This window comes from Lissotriton helveticus, chromosome 2_1, assembly GCF_964261635.1.
Source record: "Lissotriton helveticus chromosome 2_1, aLisHel1.1, whole genome shotgun sequence".
In the NCBI taxonomy this organism is placed as follows: Eukaryota; Metazoa; Chordata; class Amphibia; order Caudata; family Salamandridae; genus Lissotriton; species Lissotriton helveticus.
Window position 1 is genome coordinate 453,068,197 of NC_136059.1, and position 17,952 is coordinate 453,086,148.

The window sequence follows — 17,952 nt, forward strand, 5'->3', positions numbered from 1 at the left end:
TACAGTGTGGTGTTGATGAGGGCTGCCAAGGCCTTGGGCCTTGAGCTCCCCGTCGCGGCCGTGAGGACTAATCTCCTCACTGAGGTCCTTAAACCGCAGTCAAGCTCGGCCGAGCCTATGCTGCCCTTTAATGAGGCCTTGACTGACGTTCTTCTGGGCACTTGGTCCAAGCCCGCTACGGGTTCGCCCGTAGATAGGAACGTGGCCAGACGCCACCGCCCAGCCCTGGGCGACCCATGTTTCCTGTCCACCCATCCCACCCCCGAGAGCCTGGTCATCCAGGCCTCCAATTCCCAGACCACATTCCCGTCGGCGCCGCCGGACAGGGAATCCAAGAGGTACGAGCAGTACGGTAAAAAGATCTTCTCGTCCCTTAGTCTGGGACTGCAGTCTTCCAACACCGCATGCCTCTTGGGCCGCTACACCCACTCTCTGTGGGATACGGTTGCGGAAGTGCTGCCAGAGTGTCCGTTGGAGGTACGGGCCAAACTCGGCCAAGCCCTTGTGGAGGGCCGGGATGCAGCCAAATATTCTATCCGGTGTGGGCTGGATACCACCGACTCACTAGGTAGAGCGATGGCAACGACGGTGGCGGTCAGACGCCACGCCTGGTTGAGGTCCGCCAACTTTTCGGCCGATGTCCAAAACACACTGATGGACATGCCGTTTGATGGCCGTCGCCTCTTTGGCGACAAGGCAGACCATGCGCTTGAGCGCTTTAAGGACTTCAGGGCTACGGCCAAGTCCTTGGGCCTCTCGGCCCGCGCCAGCAATCGGCTGCCTTTCACTCCTTTCGAGTGCTGCCAGCCACGCTCCGCAAGGTAATACCCAACGCGGTGGCGGCCGTGGGAACCGGCGATCGGGGACAACGGTGAGGTCAGTCCACACCTTCCCCCGCAGCATCTGCCTCGACACCCTCCTAGTCCGTGCTTTCAGGCCCATGTGACGCCAGTGGGGGCAGGGTTCGCCATCACCACCTCCACTGGCGCACTGTCACTTCGGACAGGTGGGTTCTGCAAATCGTCCGAAGGGGCTACTCCCTCCCCTTCGAGGCGACTCCTCCAGCCATGCCACCGCAGAACCACCGTGTATCGGGGAATCATTTGCGACTTCTGCAGGAGGAAGTTACGGCCCTCTTGGCCAAGGGGGCCATCAAGCGCGTTCCTGGGCCAGAAGTAGGGTGTTGTTGCTACTCCCACTACTTTCTGGTACCCAAGAAGGGCAAAGGGGGCCAACGCCCTATCTTGGACCTAAGGAACGTCAACGGCTTCCTCCGGAAGGAGAAGTTCAAAATGCTGACACTGGCTCAGGTCCTAGCTGCCCTGGACCCAGGAGACTGGATGGTAGCGTTGGACTTGCAGGACGCTTATTTCCACATCTCCGTCCTGCCGGCCCACCGGCGCTACCTGCGGTTCACGGTTGGCCACGAGCACTTTCAGTATACCGTGCTCCCCTTGGGCCTTACCAGCGCCCACGGGTGTTCACAAAGGTGATGGCGGTGGTCGCAGCTCATCTGCGCAGGTTAGGGGTTTCAGTCTTCCCCTACCTCGACGACTGGTTGTTGAAGGCGGGCTCGCCCCAGACAGTCGTCAGCCACCTCCAGACTACGGCAGATCTCCTGCACCGGCTGGGGTTCTCCATCAATGTGCCGAAGTCACACCTGTGCCCCTCTCAGAAGCTCCTTTTCATCGGAGCGGTTCTCGACTCGGCGCGGTTTCCGGGTTTATCCACCCGAACAGCGGGTCCGGGATATTCAGGCTCTGATTCCCATCTTTCAGCCGTTATCCCGGGTCTCGGTCAGGTTGACGCTGCGGCTTCTGGGGCTGATGGCCTCCTGCATCCTACTGGTGCATCACGCCAGGTGGCGGATGCGGGCTCTGCAGTGGGACCTGAAGTTTCAGTGGGCCCAGCATCAGGGCAACCTGACCGACCACGTCCTGATCTCGGAGGGCACTGCGAGACAGCTGCAGTGGTGGCTCACAGACCGCGATTGGGTCAGCGGCAGATCCCTCTCCCTTCCCCAACCGGAGCACGTAGTTATGACGGACGCGTCCCTCCAGGGCTGGGGTGGCCACATGGGAGAGGCGGAGACCAGAGGCCTCTGGTCTCCGGCGGAGTTCCATCTCCATATCAACCTTTTGGAGCTGCGGGCGATTCGTCTAGCACTGAAGGCATTCCTCCCCTCTGTCCGGGGGAGTGTAGTGCAGGTGTTCACGGACAACACCACCGCCATGTGGTACTGCAGGGCGGGGTGGGGTCGTGGACCCTTAGCCAGGAGGCTCTGCGCCTCCCGCAATGGCTGGAATGCCAGGGCGTGACCCTGGTGGGTCAACACCTGACAGGTTCTCTGAACGCCAGGGCGGACGAGCTCAGCCGTCGGTGCATGATGGATCACGAATGGCGTCTGAACTCGGACGTGGCGCAAGGCCTCTTTCAGCAATGGGGAGAGCCTTGGTTAGATCTATTCGCCACCGAAGAGAAAACGCAATGTCATCAGTTCTGCGCGTTGGAATTTCCAAGGCGGCACTCGCTCGGAGACGCTTTTCGTCGCGAGTGGAGTTGCGGTCTATTGTACGCCTTTCCACCTATACCACTTCTGCCCAGAGTGCTGAAGAAGATCAAGCGCGACCGGGCCCAAGTCATCCTTGTGGCTCCGGACTGGGCACGAAGGTACTGGTATCCAGAGCTACTCAGTATGTCAGTCGATCCCCCTCTTCAGGAGGACCTTCTGTCGCAGCAGCAGGGGACGGTCCTCCACCCGAACCTGTCCAGTCTCCACCTCCATGCTTGGAGATTGAGCGGCGACAGTTGAGGCCATTTGACTTGCCTCCTGAAGTCTGTAACGTCATTCTGGCAGCCAGGCGTCCCTCCACAAAGTCGGTATACGCCTGCAGGTGGAACAGATTTGTGGCATGGTGCTCAGCAAAGGCTGTGGATCCTCTTGCTGCCCCTCTCTCTGAGGTTCTTCTCTTCCTTCTTTCTCTTGCCCAGCAGGGCTCTGCTCTGGGCACTATCAAGGGCTACCTTTCTGCCCTTTCAGCCTTTGAGGTTGCCTGATCAACCTTCTTTGTTCAAGTCCCCTATTGTAAATAGATTTCTAAAAGGCATCACACACACATTCCCTCCTGTTCCGTTTGTGATGCCTCAGTGGGACTTGAACCTGGTTTTTACGTTTCTGATGTGCGCTCCTTTTGAGCCACTTCACAACTGTTCTCTCCGCCTTCTTACTCTGAAGACTGCTTTCCTGGTTGCCATCACCTCTGCCAGGAGAGTGAGTGAGCGCCAGGCCCTTTCTTGTACTCCACCTTTCCTTTCTGTCCATCCGGACAAAGTGGTGTTGCGTACTAAGCCATCTTTCCTGCCCAAGGTTGTCACGGCCTTCCACATCGGGCAGTCTATCACCTTGCCAACCTTCTTCCCGCCACCGCATCCCTCTAAAGAGGAAGAGCGGCTCCACCGTCTGGACCCAAAACGTGCGCTCTCATTTTACTTGGATCGCACACGCCAGTTCCGGGTGAATGACCAACTCTTTGTTGGCTACGTGGGCGCTAAGAAGGGGAAAGCGGTGCACAAGAGGACCATCTCCCGGTGGATCATCTTGTGTATCCAGGCATGCTACTCCTTGGCTAGAAAGGAGCCCCCTGTTGGATTGCGGGCTCATTCCACCCGAGCCACGGCAACTACAACTGCCCTGGGCCGGGGAGTGCCCTTACAAGACATCTGTCAGGCAGCTACGTGGGCATCGCTGCACACGTTTGCAAGACACTACTGCCTGGACAGCCAAGTCCGGAGGGATGGCTTCTTTGGCCGTTCTGTCCTCCAGGACTTTCTGGTGTGATTATTGGTTCGCAGACCCACCACCGGGGTTGGTATTGCTGGGGTATCTATTCTAAGGTAAGGAATCTAATACGAACGTGTCTCTTTCAGATGCACAAGTTACTACTTGTGTAACGATATATCTGTAAGAGACATTAGTTAGTATTAGATTCCTTACCGACCCACCCATCCTCCCCGTTCTGCGAACCGATATCTAGGGTTAGGGTTATCCCCTTTCAGGGCCCTAGTTTCAATGGCACCAGTGTTGGTTTTTAACATGGCTCTGCGTTTCTGGCGCAGAAAAGCTGTGTCTAAGAACTGACGTCAGCACGCGGAGGCGGCGTCTAAGTACTCCGACGACGTCATCACGGCGCCCACGACGCTGACGACGGACGCGGACCCGAAGACGCCTACCGACGCGCAAGGGTACTGCTACGCAAAGGTTTCCGGATCCAGTCTGACGCCTGGGGATATTCTAAGGTAAGGAATCTAATACTAACTAATGTCTCTTACAAATATATCGTTACACAAGTAGTAACTTGTGCGTTTTTGGCACAAACGTATGAGGATATGGACTAAATTAAATCAAATTAAGACTTATTCATTGATCCTGGCAGTGGTGCTGTCGCAGGGATTCCGTTCTCCTACAGAACTGTGCATACAGACTTGGAACCTCAGTGAATTAGGGTGTACCAAAACTCACCTTAGTACCCAAAATTCCCTACCAGACTAGCTACAGTGTCTCATTGGTTATTACAAACTCCCAATGCTTAGACAAACCAGAACATGGACTTAGTACACCTCCGGTAAAGTGAAACACATGAACACTCTTTCGTTATACAATCATTCCAATTCAGAACAAGGAGTAAATGAGGACGCGTGCATATTTGAAATATTTATTTACTATTGCAGTGTTCTCAAACGCAGTATCTTAGCTAATACAAGCAAACATATTATAAGAAGCAAAGTAATCAGCATTGTTACTAGTCCATAGAATACAAAAGGTGACCGCATGCTAAAATGCTAAAATGAATAGGGTTCAACAACACCTAATTCTCACCCTCCCTATCGAGTATATTATATTATATCTAAGAAGGTCTCATTGGGCTTTAGCAGGGCGGCCCCATACCTCAAGATCCTAGTGGTAAGGGATCACATCATCTTCCACCAGCTCTCTGCATGCGAAGCACCATCAAGTGTGTAAGTGTGCTCCATGTGAAGCAATATAAAACGTGCCTAAAGCCAGAATTTGGCTGCCGCTGCATGTATGTTATGTCTAGGAAGGTGCGAAGATCAGACCTCACAACAACCACTGTGACGAGTTATCCTTGAAGGCTTCAGCACTCACTGTACAGACACAGCTCACTAAGCAAAGCTGATATCAGAGTAACAACATATTATTCTCGTGTGAATCAAAACGCTCTACTAGGCTCAAAGCCAAAACAACAGCCATGTGTCGTGTGCAGAAGCAGCAGAAAGGCAAAATGGCGCTTAATCTCCCAATAAGCTCATGCTAACTTAACACAGCATATAGGCAAAGCATATCTATATGACAGTGCAGTGTTATTCACAAAAACCTGCCATGCATGGCATGACCGGGGAAGGACCCGTGCTGTAGACTCAGGCAAGCGTGTAATCGTGTTGTTGTATATGCAGCCACATCAGCAACGATTGCTAGTGCGTTAGCCACCCTATTGTGCTATGATAATTATGGCACAACATTACTGTTTTCATGGACTGAATAACAGATGACTGTCAGATGATACCTTACTCATTGACTCTACTTTTTGCCGGTTGTCAAGAAGAGTGCTTCTAAAATGGTGAGGATAGCTTCGTAGCATATTTTTTAGACCTCTGGCAGCACATCCAGGTCTTCATGGTGTCTCCCTTTGCTTGGGTGACTGTCATCAAGATGTTGAAGTTAAAGTCTTCTTACAAGAGTTGCGCTCCAGTTATATAGAGGTAACTTTATTTTAGCAACAGCAGGTATGGCTTGTTAGGATTCCATCTTCTCTCCAATTGTCCCCATCACTTGGCTTCCTCTCCAAGCCACACTCCATCATTCTATTTCATCTTTCATTCTCCACTTTCCAGTGCACCAGCTAAGACATACAGGGTATGGGGACAAACATATAAAACACAGGGAGAATCATTCTAAATTGCTAAACCTCCAACGAGTCTAGCTTACGCATTCACCCAAACAAAAATCTGTTAGTCTCCAGTGCCCATGCAGACACACACAAGCAACAAATAGCAATTGCAGAACCGTTGCTACTGATCTAGACATTAAGCTCCCCACTATTCATGGCAAACAGTGAAACAAAAGGATAAATGGATTAATCTCAGCCACTAACAATTACTCAAACCCCACCCCAGTAAGTCATTCTGTTGCACACCATGCCTCCTCAGTTTAGACCCAGCCATATTTAAATCTGTATTGACCCTGCTCCTGAAACAACATTCCAGCCTGAGCTGCCTGGACCTCCTAACCTGGAACACAAGCAACTGAAGACCAGTTTTGCCCTGGTTGGCCCTCATCAGTTGGGTGCAGCTTGATTCCAGTTGCACAGTGAGCTTGGGTCCTACTTAGTGATAACCTTAAATGAGAAATCATACGGCACACTCACCAAAGATTCTCCTTTTGCCAGTGTTTAATGTATTACTTCCTGAAGCTCCATGGATGATTTTAGAGTTATACTTACTGTAAAGGAGATTTCCTGCCTCTTCCTACTGTCTCCACAGCACTGTCCTTCGAACACTGGCTCATTGTCATTGTCCTTAAGCTGAGCACTACACACTGAGAGACACCACTCCAGGTTATAACTCCGATCTGGCTTCTTGACCTTGCCAGATCTTGCCCACACTTCTCACTGGGCTCCTCCTGTTCGCAGCTTGAACTGACACCGTTTGCTCTAGAATTTGATGGTGACTAGTCACAAACTAGTCACATGGCTATCATCCTTCTCACGACATGCCTCCTCTGCCAGAAATGGCTCCATGTGGCCACTAGAGTGTTGCTGAATTCTCACACGTCCTTAACAACATACCCAAAAATGTTGGTTAGACGGTCAGGTCTTTATACAACAGTCTAGAGGCATTTATTTCAGGTTAGGCCCTTATGTTACTGCAACAGCAGGTAGGGCCCCAGCTTACCTCCATCTTCCCTCCAACGGTTTCTCTTTCCTAGCTTCCACTACAGGCCACACACCAACATTGTATTACATCATTCACTTTCAGCAGTCCAGGCACCATCTTAGACATACAAGGAATAGGGGCACATATGATTCTACACATGGCACCCACAAAACAAGAGGTAAACAATGCAACTCGGAAGACTCTCCTTCTGTTAAATCAGCTCAGTTTGACTCTGGATCGTTTGAAATCCATTCTTTTTCTTACAAGAGAGATGTTGTATTTGAGAACACAGATTATTCAGATACAATTAATGAGTTTCCCTCTCAAGTGAGTGGCAAGAGTCTTATGACCTTAGCCCAGGACATTCGTATAAAAATTCAAGGCATGGCATGCTGCTGTACATGATGTGTTCATGCTTCCTTGTGTTCCCTTCATTACGAATTAGCTTACTAGTAGCAGTTATAATAGAAGAAAATTAATTCAAGGAGCAGGATTTGCTGTTTCAAAATCCACAACTTTATTATTAGAAGACAGACTGGCTTGCTACTTGTCCAAATCAATAGATGCTGATAAGAAAATACCCTTACGACAACCCAACATGGTCAAGCAAGAAGAAAGATCATTTCACTATCTTTTACAGAAAGTGCACCACTATGGCAGTGGGTTTGCACCACACTGTCATTTTGAGTCCAGCATGTGGCAGGAATTCACAACATGTGGACACATGCCCCCAGTAAAACAAAAACTGCATGTCCTGAGTGGGAAATAAACTGACAATTACAATTTGTGTTTCAAATGTGGGAACTTACTTCTAGAACGTTTTGTAACTCCAGTGAACTCAACGAAAGCTAAATCCACTAATAAAACGTAATTTCTCAAGTGTAGGTTTGAATCTGTTCAAAGTGCTCAATTTAAATTGGCTTCGGATTGAGCCTAAATATTTCTTGCCTTGCCTATTTTATTTGGCTGAGTCTTGTCTTTCGTACTCCTTACTAAATATCCGTTTAGCACCCCTATGCAGATATTTGCAATCTCCTTCTCTGGATTTCTCTAGGCTCATCAAATGTATTAAATGTGCCTTCCAGGTGATTTAAACAACTACCTGTTTAGTAAGCCAACAGAATATTGGGGTCCTCATGAGAGGCCCTTTTGAACCTAGTCGTAAATCTTCTTTGCAGATGTTTGATTGAAAACTGCTTTGCTTCTGGCATAATTCTTCACCATGTAAGTGTGGAAAATTAAATCTTTTTCAGTAAGAGCGCGATTTCTAAAGTTTTTGAGGACCAGATTGCGGCAAACACCAATCCTCAAGTTATTACAAAAGTGCCTTCCTCAGTCATCCTCCTAAAATAAAAAGTCCATTTGCAGACATCTTCACTTAGTCCGCTGAGGCAGAAGTGATAGTGTACACATAAGATATTGCCCATTTCCTAACATTCCACATAGACTGAACAAGTACATTCCACTAATCATACCAGCTTTTAACATCATTTTGCAACAAGCATAAAGGTTTCCCTATTTAACAGTGGAGTCCTGTATAGAACAATGTCAGATGCCATTAATAGATGCCCGGCAAGGAAAGCTCCACGGCTGGATGGGGTGCCTGTATATCTCTTTAAGGCAAATATGTCCTTGCAACAAATGTCTTGAAGGCCTCTCTAGCTACGGGCCTTCTAAAACCTGGTCACATCTTTGAGAGGCTCTAAGGCAGAGGTCTTCAAACTGTGGAGGGCTCCCCCTGGGGGGCCGTGGCAGTGTTCCCAGGGGGGAGCGAAGACCTCAGTAATAACTTGTAAATGAAAATGGCCTGGTAACACTAATTTACTTATTCCAAGCTTTCTTCATTTACAAGCAGCAGCTGAAGTGCATGGTCAATGACATGATTTAAAAAGGACACAATTTCTCTAACTATTTTGTTCAGTTTTTTTCACCTGCAGGTAACTGCAGATAACATAACACGCTTCAAATGAAAAATAATTTCAAATTAGTACTTCTGAAACCTCAATTTGTTAATGTCTCTGTGTAAGGCCAAAGAGCCACATAATTGAATCCTGGTGGGCGCAGTGGGGAAACGGGGCTTGTTTGTGTGTATATAGTGCTACAGGCCCCAGCCTCTTACATAAAGCACTGTGAATGTGAATGTCAATTCTTGTTTTAAAACTGTATACACGGTATAAGATGGGATGCTGCAGAATGGTTTAGTCAGAGCCACTGGAATTATGTGCGTGGAGCACCAAATTATGCAGCAGTGTTTACAAAACTATGCAAGAAGAAAAGGCAAATAACTCAGCATATTTTCTGACAATACGATTCATTATTTTGTACTTTTTACACATGATAATACTATTTGGGCAGAAATTTTACCCCATTAGTACCAGTTTACCAAATGCAGAAATAAGCAAATGAAAGGTGACCAGTTAACCCTTCCACTGTGTGGGAACACATCACCACATTTTAGCAACTTTTGATCATTTTGAACTAAAAATATATTTTTTTTTCTAAAATCTGCAGCTTATGCACCAGGTGATGGTTTATAATGCTTATTATGTGAAAAAAGCCACAGAATGGTATAATTCCAGTGGTTCTGGGTTTAGTGTTTAACATAAAACAAATGCTTACAAAGCATGTCTTTAGTAATGGGTAATCCTAGTGCGAGCATTTCTATAGGTATCCATTAAAATGACACTTTCCAGAATTCAACACTATTATGTCACATGTCATCATGAAACTTGAAGTGCCTCCATCAATTAAGGCTTATACTGTGTCCTAAGCAGCCCTTACATTTGGTGATTAACCAGTTCCACACATTTACATTTCTTTCAGGCTGCAGGCACCTTGGTCGCTGTCATGCCCTCGGCTTCACAGCACATGAGGGCACCCCACTCTCACCTTCCACTTTCACCCAGAGGCACCACTACATCCACATTAACTATTCGGGGATGGCTGTTTCTTTTTTGTTTACAAAAAAGTATGGAAACTGATTTTGTGAAATCAAAAAAATATAGGCACATCAGTCCCCACAGACCCTGCCCATTTCGACATTCATATCTAATTTCATGTAAGTTGAAGGGTGGCTGCAGGGTCTCATTTTCAGTTCCCTGATCATCTGGGTCTCTGGGTCTTCAGAGTAATGACCCAGGAGAAAGAGGAAAAGAGCAAGATCCATGGATAGCATCAAATACATGGCCCATGGGAGGGGTGCGATCTGGGAGCTAATGTTTCCATCTACAAAAGGACAGACATGTCCTTCTTAGAGAGATGACCTGTGGAAGGAGGCAACATATGGGGGCTGTTTTTCCATAAAAGGGCCAGCACTACCATTAATGTAGCAGTTACAGTGGCACTGGGACCACATACGTGAGGGGGCCACTGCACCCCTATCTTCTAGCAAGGAGTGGAGGCCCATTTTCCTTGCTAGTATTAAGGCCCAGGGCACCCATGTGGCACATAGAATGGGACCCCAGCACCAGGGAAGGGGGTGGGAAGATGTTGGGCTTTGTTCCCTTTTTGTATTCCACACATGGACAGTCCACTCTGAGCCTTGGGTCTAGGAGTAAAAGCTCTGTGTAGTGGGCAGAGAACGAAGCCTGTTTCGTAGGGCTGTGGGTATCATTGATGCTGCAGGTGCAGTGGCACTGACGCCCAGTGGTGTGAGGGGCCAACTAAATACCAATTATGCTGCTTTACTATCCTTCCTTTATTGTTCCTTGCTTGCATTAGGCCCCCAATGCACCCTTGATGTGCCAGTGATTTAGGCCTCGTACCAATTGCCCAAGGGAGGTAAATATATTGATGCAGAAGAGACAGCTTAGCATGGGACTCAGAGTGACAACAGAATGGGTATGATGAAAGATTGGGCCCATGGTTTTAACAGAGAGCAGAGAAGACTGCCTGTTTCGCTAGGTAGCAGCTATCATTAGTGCAGCAGGTAAGGTGGCTCTGGATCCCAGGGGATTGAGGGGCCCAGCACATCAGACCATGACTGTCTTACAAACCCTGGGCCTTGCTAGCATTAGAGCTGAGGAACACACTTTGCAGAACGGGGGCAACTTGGGGGGGGGGGGGGGGGGGGGAGGGGAGAGGGGGCTAATTTTTTCTGAAAGGGCCATAGTGTCTGTTTCAGGATTGGAGTGATGGACAGGCATGGGGGGAAAGGCAGTGAGGCAGCCTACTACTCAGGGGTTGCAGGTATCATTAGTGCAATTGGTAAGGTAAAGTTGCTTTGGGGCCCAGATGTGTAAGGTGCTAACAATACCCTAAATATTTGGGGTATAGTTTTTGAGTAAATTTTTGTTTTTGTGTGACATATTTGCTCTTTTATACTGCTCACATTTAGTGCAGAATGTGAGCTACAGAAAAGTACCCGTGAAATGATCTCGTACTCCCAGCCCCCTGTGCTCAGCCTTACTACTTCCGCACCCCCAAGTCTTGCCATAAAGTTTTGAAGGGGGGCGAACTTCAAAACATTTTCATTAAGGGGGCTCAGAGCAAAAATGTTTGACGACCTCTGCTCTAAGGGGAGTCCACAATGCTCCCTCTCTATTACGCTAATTAATTGCACTGCTAAAATAATGGGCAGGATCCATAATTAGAGCCTTTGCAAACCTGGGCAACCGAGAAGAATGTTCTCTCAGAGCTGCAGTTAGGGTTCCACACCGGCCTTGGTACAATTGAGCAGTGCCTCAATTTATACCTTTTAATAAATAAATGCACAATGGCCAAGGAAGCAGAGCTATATCTAGCTTTAATGGATTGCAGCTCTGCATTTGACTCAGCCAAAAGGTCAAAGCTCTGGATCAGTAGCATTGAACTTGGGGTAATGAGGAGTATTGTCTCTTTTCTGAGGGAGTTACACCTAGAAGTCACTGCAAGCTTGAGGTGTGGCCCTGGTGGGGAAAAACCAGAAAGCTTAAAGCTCGCTAGAGGCGTATGCTAGGTTTGCGTTATGGCTCCTTTTAATTTTTTCACTGTGTGCTAATGGCTTTGAGAAACACTTAGAAGATACTAATGTTGACTACCCCTGGGTAGAAAATCGCAGTGTTCTGGCAAGGATTTATGCTGATAACGCAGTCTTATTGGCCAGAACTGCGATTGGGTTGCAGTAATTGTTTGATCATTTTTGTGCTTTTATGACCGACGTAGGTCTTATTGTAAATCAAGCAAAAAAACACAATGATGTATGGTTCTTGGAAAAAGGACAGTTTTTTTCATTGAATAATAAAAAAAATTAGCACGATCCCCCTCATACCCATATTTGGGAATCCTATTTGATGATAAAGTCCCCTGAAGCCCTGTGAAAACAAGAGCAGCTGCTCTGACAAGAAGCACAAAGGCGGTCCTTAGCTTTGCAAGTAGGTTGGGAAGCAAACCCATCAGAGAACTTATGAGAATCTACAAGGCAATGTGCGGCCCAAATGCTGTTTATGGGGCATTAATGATCTCCTTGGGCTGTAGAGGATTTAGAAGGGCTTTATTAAAAGCAACCGCTTTTATTATGGTTGAAGGTATTGACCGAGGGAGAATCTAAATTCAATCACTCGTCTAGCTGACTGTCTTGAATTCGAGCGTGGTCTGAAAATTCCTTGGATTTCATATATATGCAATACCTGTATTAATCTGGAATTATCTGATTTTTTTAAAACCCGGCATCTTGTTAGTCAATTTGTTAAATCATTGAGGGAAATATTGTTTGCTAAATGCACTGACAACAGATTGTACAGGAACTCTGGCAATTTCACCGTTCTGGTCCATGCTTCAACTTCCACTACTCCTAGCACAGAACATCACCTAATTTGGTTCAGCCATATGCATCAAAGGTTTTTGATAAAAAGGCTCAGGCGGAATATTGTACACTTTCTTGTAGCCTACCCTGTGCGGGGCATCTATATCACTAATTTACCGGTCTGTCCATGTGATGACTGCTCTGCACAAGTCACATTACACTTTATTCTATTTTGCAAGTTTTATTTTACATTGAGGAAGTTGCTTATTTTACCCTCTTTAAAACCGGCCAATTTTAGAACGTATAGTGCAGCCATGATGTTCTTGCAATCTTTACCAGCATCGAAGCTATACTTTTTTACTGCAACTTTAATGCAGTGTGCAATACGTTTGAAGACAACTAATGCATTATGAATTCTTCTTATACAATGTTTACCTTAAGCCTTAAAAAATATATATATATATATCACTGATTGTCAGAGCAACTTTTAATGTATTATGGAAGTGTGCATTATGTTTTATTGTAACTTTTATTGTTATTGGGTTCTTGAACAAAGAATAATGATGAACGAAGTATTTCATGCTGGATATCTTCATTCTTCAGATTCTGCCATTCCAATGCAGGCAGACCGTTACAGTGCAGGGTGGGAGCACAGTCGATAGGAGGCATGACAGCCACAACTGTACTGTTTGCAAGGGTATCACTCACACCTTTATGAACTATTACTGCTTGGATATCTATTTCAAATTGGAGATAGTAATTGCACAGGCAACTCTACGCAATGTTTCATTAAGGTGTGCCTTTTCTCATCATCGTCTTGATTGAAAACTCCTTTGCTCATCTTAATTAAAGCATGTAAATCTACAAAAGATCTGATGCTGGGGAAGAAAAATTTTAATGGCCTGTAATTATAGTTTTTCAGCGTTGATATCCATCTTGGATTCAAATGCGACCCTCCTTCCATCCTTTCTAAGGCTATATATGTACCCATGTGTATTAGTGTATGTGCTTAGAAAAGCTGAACGTGGGGGAGGGAATGGAGCTCTGTATCTCTCCAACTAATTTGCCTTAGTTTGGGCAAATAAAATCATGTGGCTAGTCTACACCTGGTCTCTGGCTGTTTGAGTTTTTGAGTGTGTGTAGCCAGCTATGTTAACATTGATTTATAAAGGATACCTTGCTTGAGGTTGGGAACTAATCAAAGAATGTAAGACAATGAAAGATACCAATGCTGGATAACTGTAGTTACAGGTAAATGCATTTTTTTTCTTTTACCTTGATTTTAAGGCAGCCGTTTGTTTAACCACTGTATTATTGTGACTCTGATCTACAGCTTTCATCTGGTGAATACATTCAAATGTCTGGTCGAGCCGGTAGACGAGGCATGGATGAAAGAGGGATTGTTATCCTCATGGTGGATGAAAAGATGAGCCCTACTGTTGGAAAGCAGCTTCTTAAGGTACTATATGGCTTTTAAAGTAACCCCATCTTGACATGCTGATTTAATCCAATTGAGATCTATTTATACCAGTTGATTGTATTGTTTATGTAGTTACAGAATAATTAAATTTAACCCATTTTAGGCATAGCATTAAGTTAAATGTAAGGTGTTTTCTTCTGCTACAATCACCTGGAAATCAATTTGGTATAATTAGGCTTTTGTAGAGTCTCATTTTGTTCCCATTGTTATATAGATTGTAATGATTATTTCGTGGTCTTATTTTTATGTTTGCCATGTCAATTCAAACCCTGTGTGGCAGAGAGAAACTTCTTTTTTTTCTGCAGTCTCTGAAGGTTTACTCTGTTCACTTTGGAACGTCCAGGTTTTGCTCTTGGTATGTGTGCAATGCTTAAAGTGACTAAAGTGGAGTGTCGCTAGTTGCATGGGAGTAATCGTGTCCAAACTTAATGTAAAGTAAGGTCGGGACTGTGACTCAGACAGCGGATATATGTTTATCTAAAGAAGTCTTTATGCATAGCTGAACTCAGTCAGGTCTGACTGTCTGGGTTGTGTTGCCAGCTCAACCCATTGTTTCTGCCTTCAACTTAGGCTATTCTGTATACAGTTGCTGCTTTTGGTTCCAAGGGGAAAAAATGCCAAACAGGAGGGTAATGCGCAGGCACTTTTGTTTGTCTTTGAAATTCAGATGCATCAAGACTAAAGAAAATGAGTAATTGTCTTTCCATGACCGTAAGGCAGATTGTACAGTGCATACATTCATCACTTGGATATTCACATGACCTATTGTGGTGCTTTCAACTGGTAACTTTATATTCATGCTTAGAGAGTTAGAAGCGCAATGGTAAATTGTAGATGAGGGCTTTCCACTCATTTTGGTTCCCTCAAACTGATAGCACACCTGTGTGCTGTTGGAAAGAAGACAATTGACTAATCTAGTAGCTGGAGGGGGTCCATTAGCAAGTACATGTCTATCTGAAGCAAGTCTAAGTTTGTATGCACCTTAATTAATTTCACCACAAGTATGAACTATTATTAGCAGGCCCAGTTTATCCTTCTCCCCTCACTTTCTATTAATTGGACTCCACAGACCAGCCACCAGAACTAGCCTAGATTTGGAATTTAGATGTGCTCTTCAACAGTAATCTGACCTTATCAAAAGCACATTCTGCTGAGTCCACTTGCCTTCAGGCTATTATATCTTTCCTCTAATTCACACAATAAAAATGTGCCATTTAATTGTGTACTGATTACTGCAGCTTCCTTATTAGAACATCTCCTGTGGAAGGACTTGACCAATATCTCTCCTTGACGCCAGATGGTGCAATCCTATTTCACTCACTAATCATGAGGCTCCTCAGTTGATGATTTGGCATCTCAACACAGCAAGTCGGCTACCGTCCTGGCTATGGCCTAAAGCTGGTGGTCCTACCAGCCTACTATGATTGTCAGGTCACTGATAAAGGATAAACTGGCTGTTGTGATCAATGATCTTAAATGCAGCTGACACGTTTTGTCCAGTTAAACTTGTTGGCTGCATTTATTACCATTGTGTTTCGTGTACTTTGTTCTTCTGTGTATGTACGGACTGAACACTTTACACATTGCCTTTGATTTAATCCTGACTGCTGTGTGTCACCTTAGCAGTGGTTGAGCACATGTTTATTTACTTTGTGATATTTAGCATGTAGTGGCCTTTAGTCTTTGATGCGAGCACTGGTCCACCTCATGTAATCCACTTTCTTACAACAATCAAGAGAAATAAATGTTTACCTGAGAAGGCAATGCTATTTCCAACACATGCGGCAGTTCAGCACCAGATGTGCCAGGTACAGCAAGCAGACAGCTGTGCGAGGGCTCCACCTTAAAGAGAGATGCATGGCTAACAGTCTCAGGCTTTGTTTGCCCTAAGTTGGCAGGGTATGCCCAGATGTGGGTCCCTTGCTCACTTTGCCACTGGATTCGAGCTAGCCTGGCTGATGAGGGCTGTTAACCCGTAACCGGTCCCAGGATGCTTGTTTCCGGTCCAGGGCTGACATGGCTTGGTAGTTCGGGCTGGACTGTTCCCATGAGGCACAGGGTCAAGACTGATTTGCATATAGCTGTGTCTGAACTGGGGTGGGGAACTGATGCTCATCACCCCTTATTGGGCCAGGCAAACATGATTTCAGAGCTGGTGTAGATGGCACAGGCCAGCGTGATGAGACTACAGCCTCATTAAGGCTTGTTAACAATGACTAGCACTGAATTAATACCCAGAGCCAGCAACCATTATCCTGACTGTGTGGTTCCTGTGTACTTGGAGTTTGGCCATCTAGGTCTCCCTCAGTGAACTATAGAAATCCTTAAAGAAGCCAGCTGAGGGAGCACAAGAAGTGTTACACGACAAACTGGAACAGATTCATACACTCGTGTGATACACAGAGCAAAAGATAACTGTACGAAAGACACCACCGTGTGTCAAGTACCTCACCCACACACAAGTACTAAATGGTAATGAGAACAACCCCACTGTTTGTATCAAAGATCACCTCACACTTCTAGGTCATTTAAACACTACAGCTGCCAGCTTTTTTTCCAAGATCTTAAAAAAACAGGCAGTGAGGCCTACACAAGCTGAATGTAAGAATGGCAGTTATCCAGTATTATGGGTGTCTTTCATAGATTCACATGCCTGAATCATTGCCCGTCGTCGAGACGGGAGTCTCCGGTACATAGAAAAGTAATGTCCTATAGACATATATAGAGAAAAGTAGGCCTATCTATGTCCTTTTGTTAAAAGGACCAAACTCTAGAAGAGAGCCAATCAGCTAACACCTCCCTCTAGAACCTTCCTGACAGGAGCCTCAGTCTCTCAGATTTTCTACCGCACGTTGTGCTAAGGAAGTCTCCACCTGAGTTCTCCTCAGGTTTCCTTTTTTCAACCTTATTTCTTCACAACTTTGGATTCTTCTCTTCAAATTTGACCATGGCTGACCCTCAGAAGAAGGGTCTATTCAGGGCATGTACTTCTTGTGGGAAAAAGAGGTTACATGTGGACGACCAGCATAAGACATGTTTGTATTGTCTCTATCCGGACCATTCAGCAAAAGACTGCAAGATTTGTAGAACCTTTTCTACAAAGACGCTAAAGGACAGAGAAGGACGCCTTTTACTCTGGCTTAACAGGTTCAAGACCAGGGACAATCTGGAATCTTCAGAAGAAGATGAGTATTCCTCTGTTTCTTCTAAATTGTCTTTAAAAAGGCCAAGGGTGGCTTCCCCTAGCCCTGCAGACGCTCCTCCAAAGAAGGTTATCAAAAAACCTTCAGAGACAAGGTCTTCAGCGTCAGACAAGGAGGCACACTCCTTCAAAAAGCCAGCGCCGTCGACGACGACATCGTCGACGCCTTCATCAGCGCATAAGAAAGCTGTATCTCCCGTCTACGTTTCCACATCGACGACAGCATCGTCGACGTTTTCTTCGTCGACGACATCCTCATCGACGGCGGGTAAGCCTGTGTCGTCGTTTATTCTCATTAAAAAATCGTCGGCGGCTCCAGCACCGACGCCTGTGTCGACGACTAGCAAAGCACCGTCGACATCGGTGCCGTCGACGAATTCATCGTCGTCGACGAGTGTACCGTCGACGAAGGAATCTGCGACGAAGATGCCGATGACAGTGGCGGCGTCGACGAAGGTATCGTCGTCGAAGTCATCGTCGACGAGGACATCGTCGACGAAAGCAAAGCCGATAGAGCTACAGTCGTCCAGCACACCGTCGACGAAGACATCGTCGACGCTCAATGGAAACACTCAACGACTATTCCATTGTCGATGG

General features: G+C 46.3%; 1 protein-coding gene across 1 annotated transcript in view; it reads left to right on the forward strand.

Annotated features, from left to right (window-relative positions):
* MTREX (Mtr4 exosome RNA helicase) overlaps positions 1 to 17,952 on the forward strand; it is an 865,138-nt gene that overhangs the window by 440,656 nt on the left and 406,530 nt on the right. Inside the window, exon 15 of the mRNA XM_078675087.1 lies at positions 14,007 to 14,132. Within this exon, the coding sequence (XP_078531213.1) occupies positions 14,007 to 14,132 (126 nt within the window). The remainder of the gene's footprint in view (positions 1 to 14,006; positions 14,133 to 17,952) is intronic.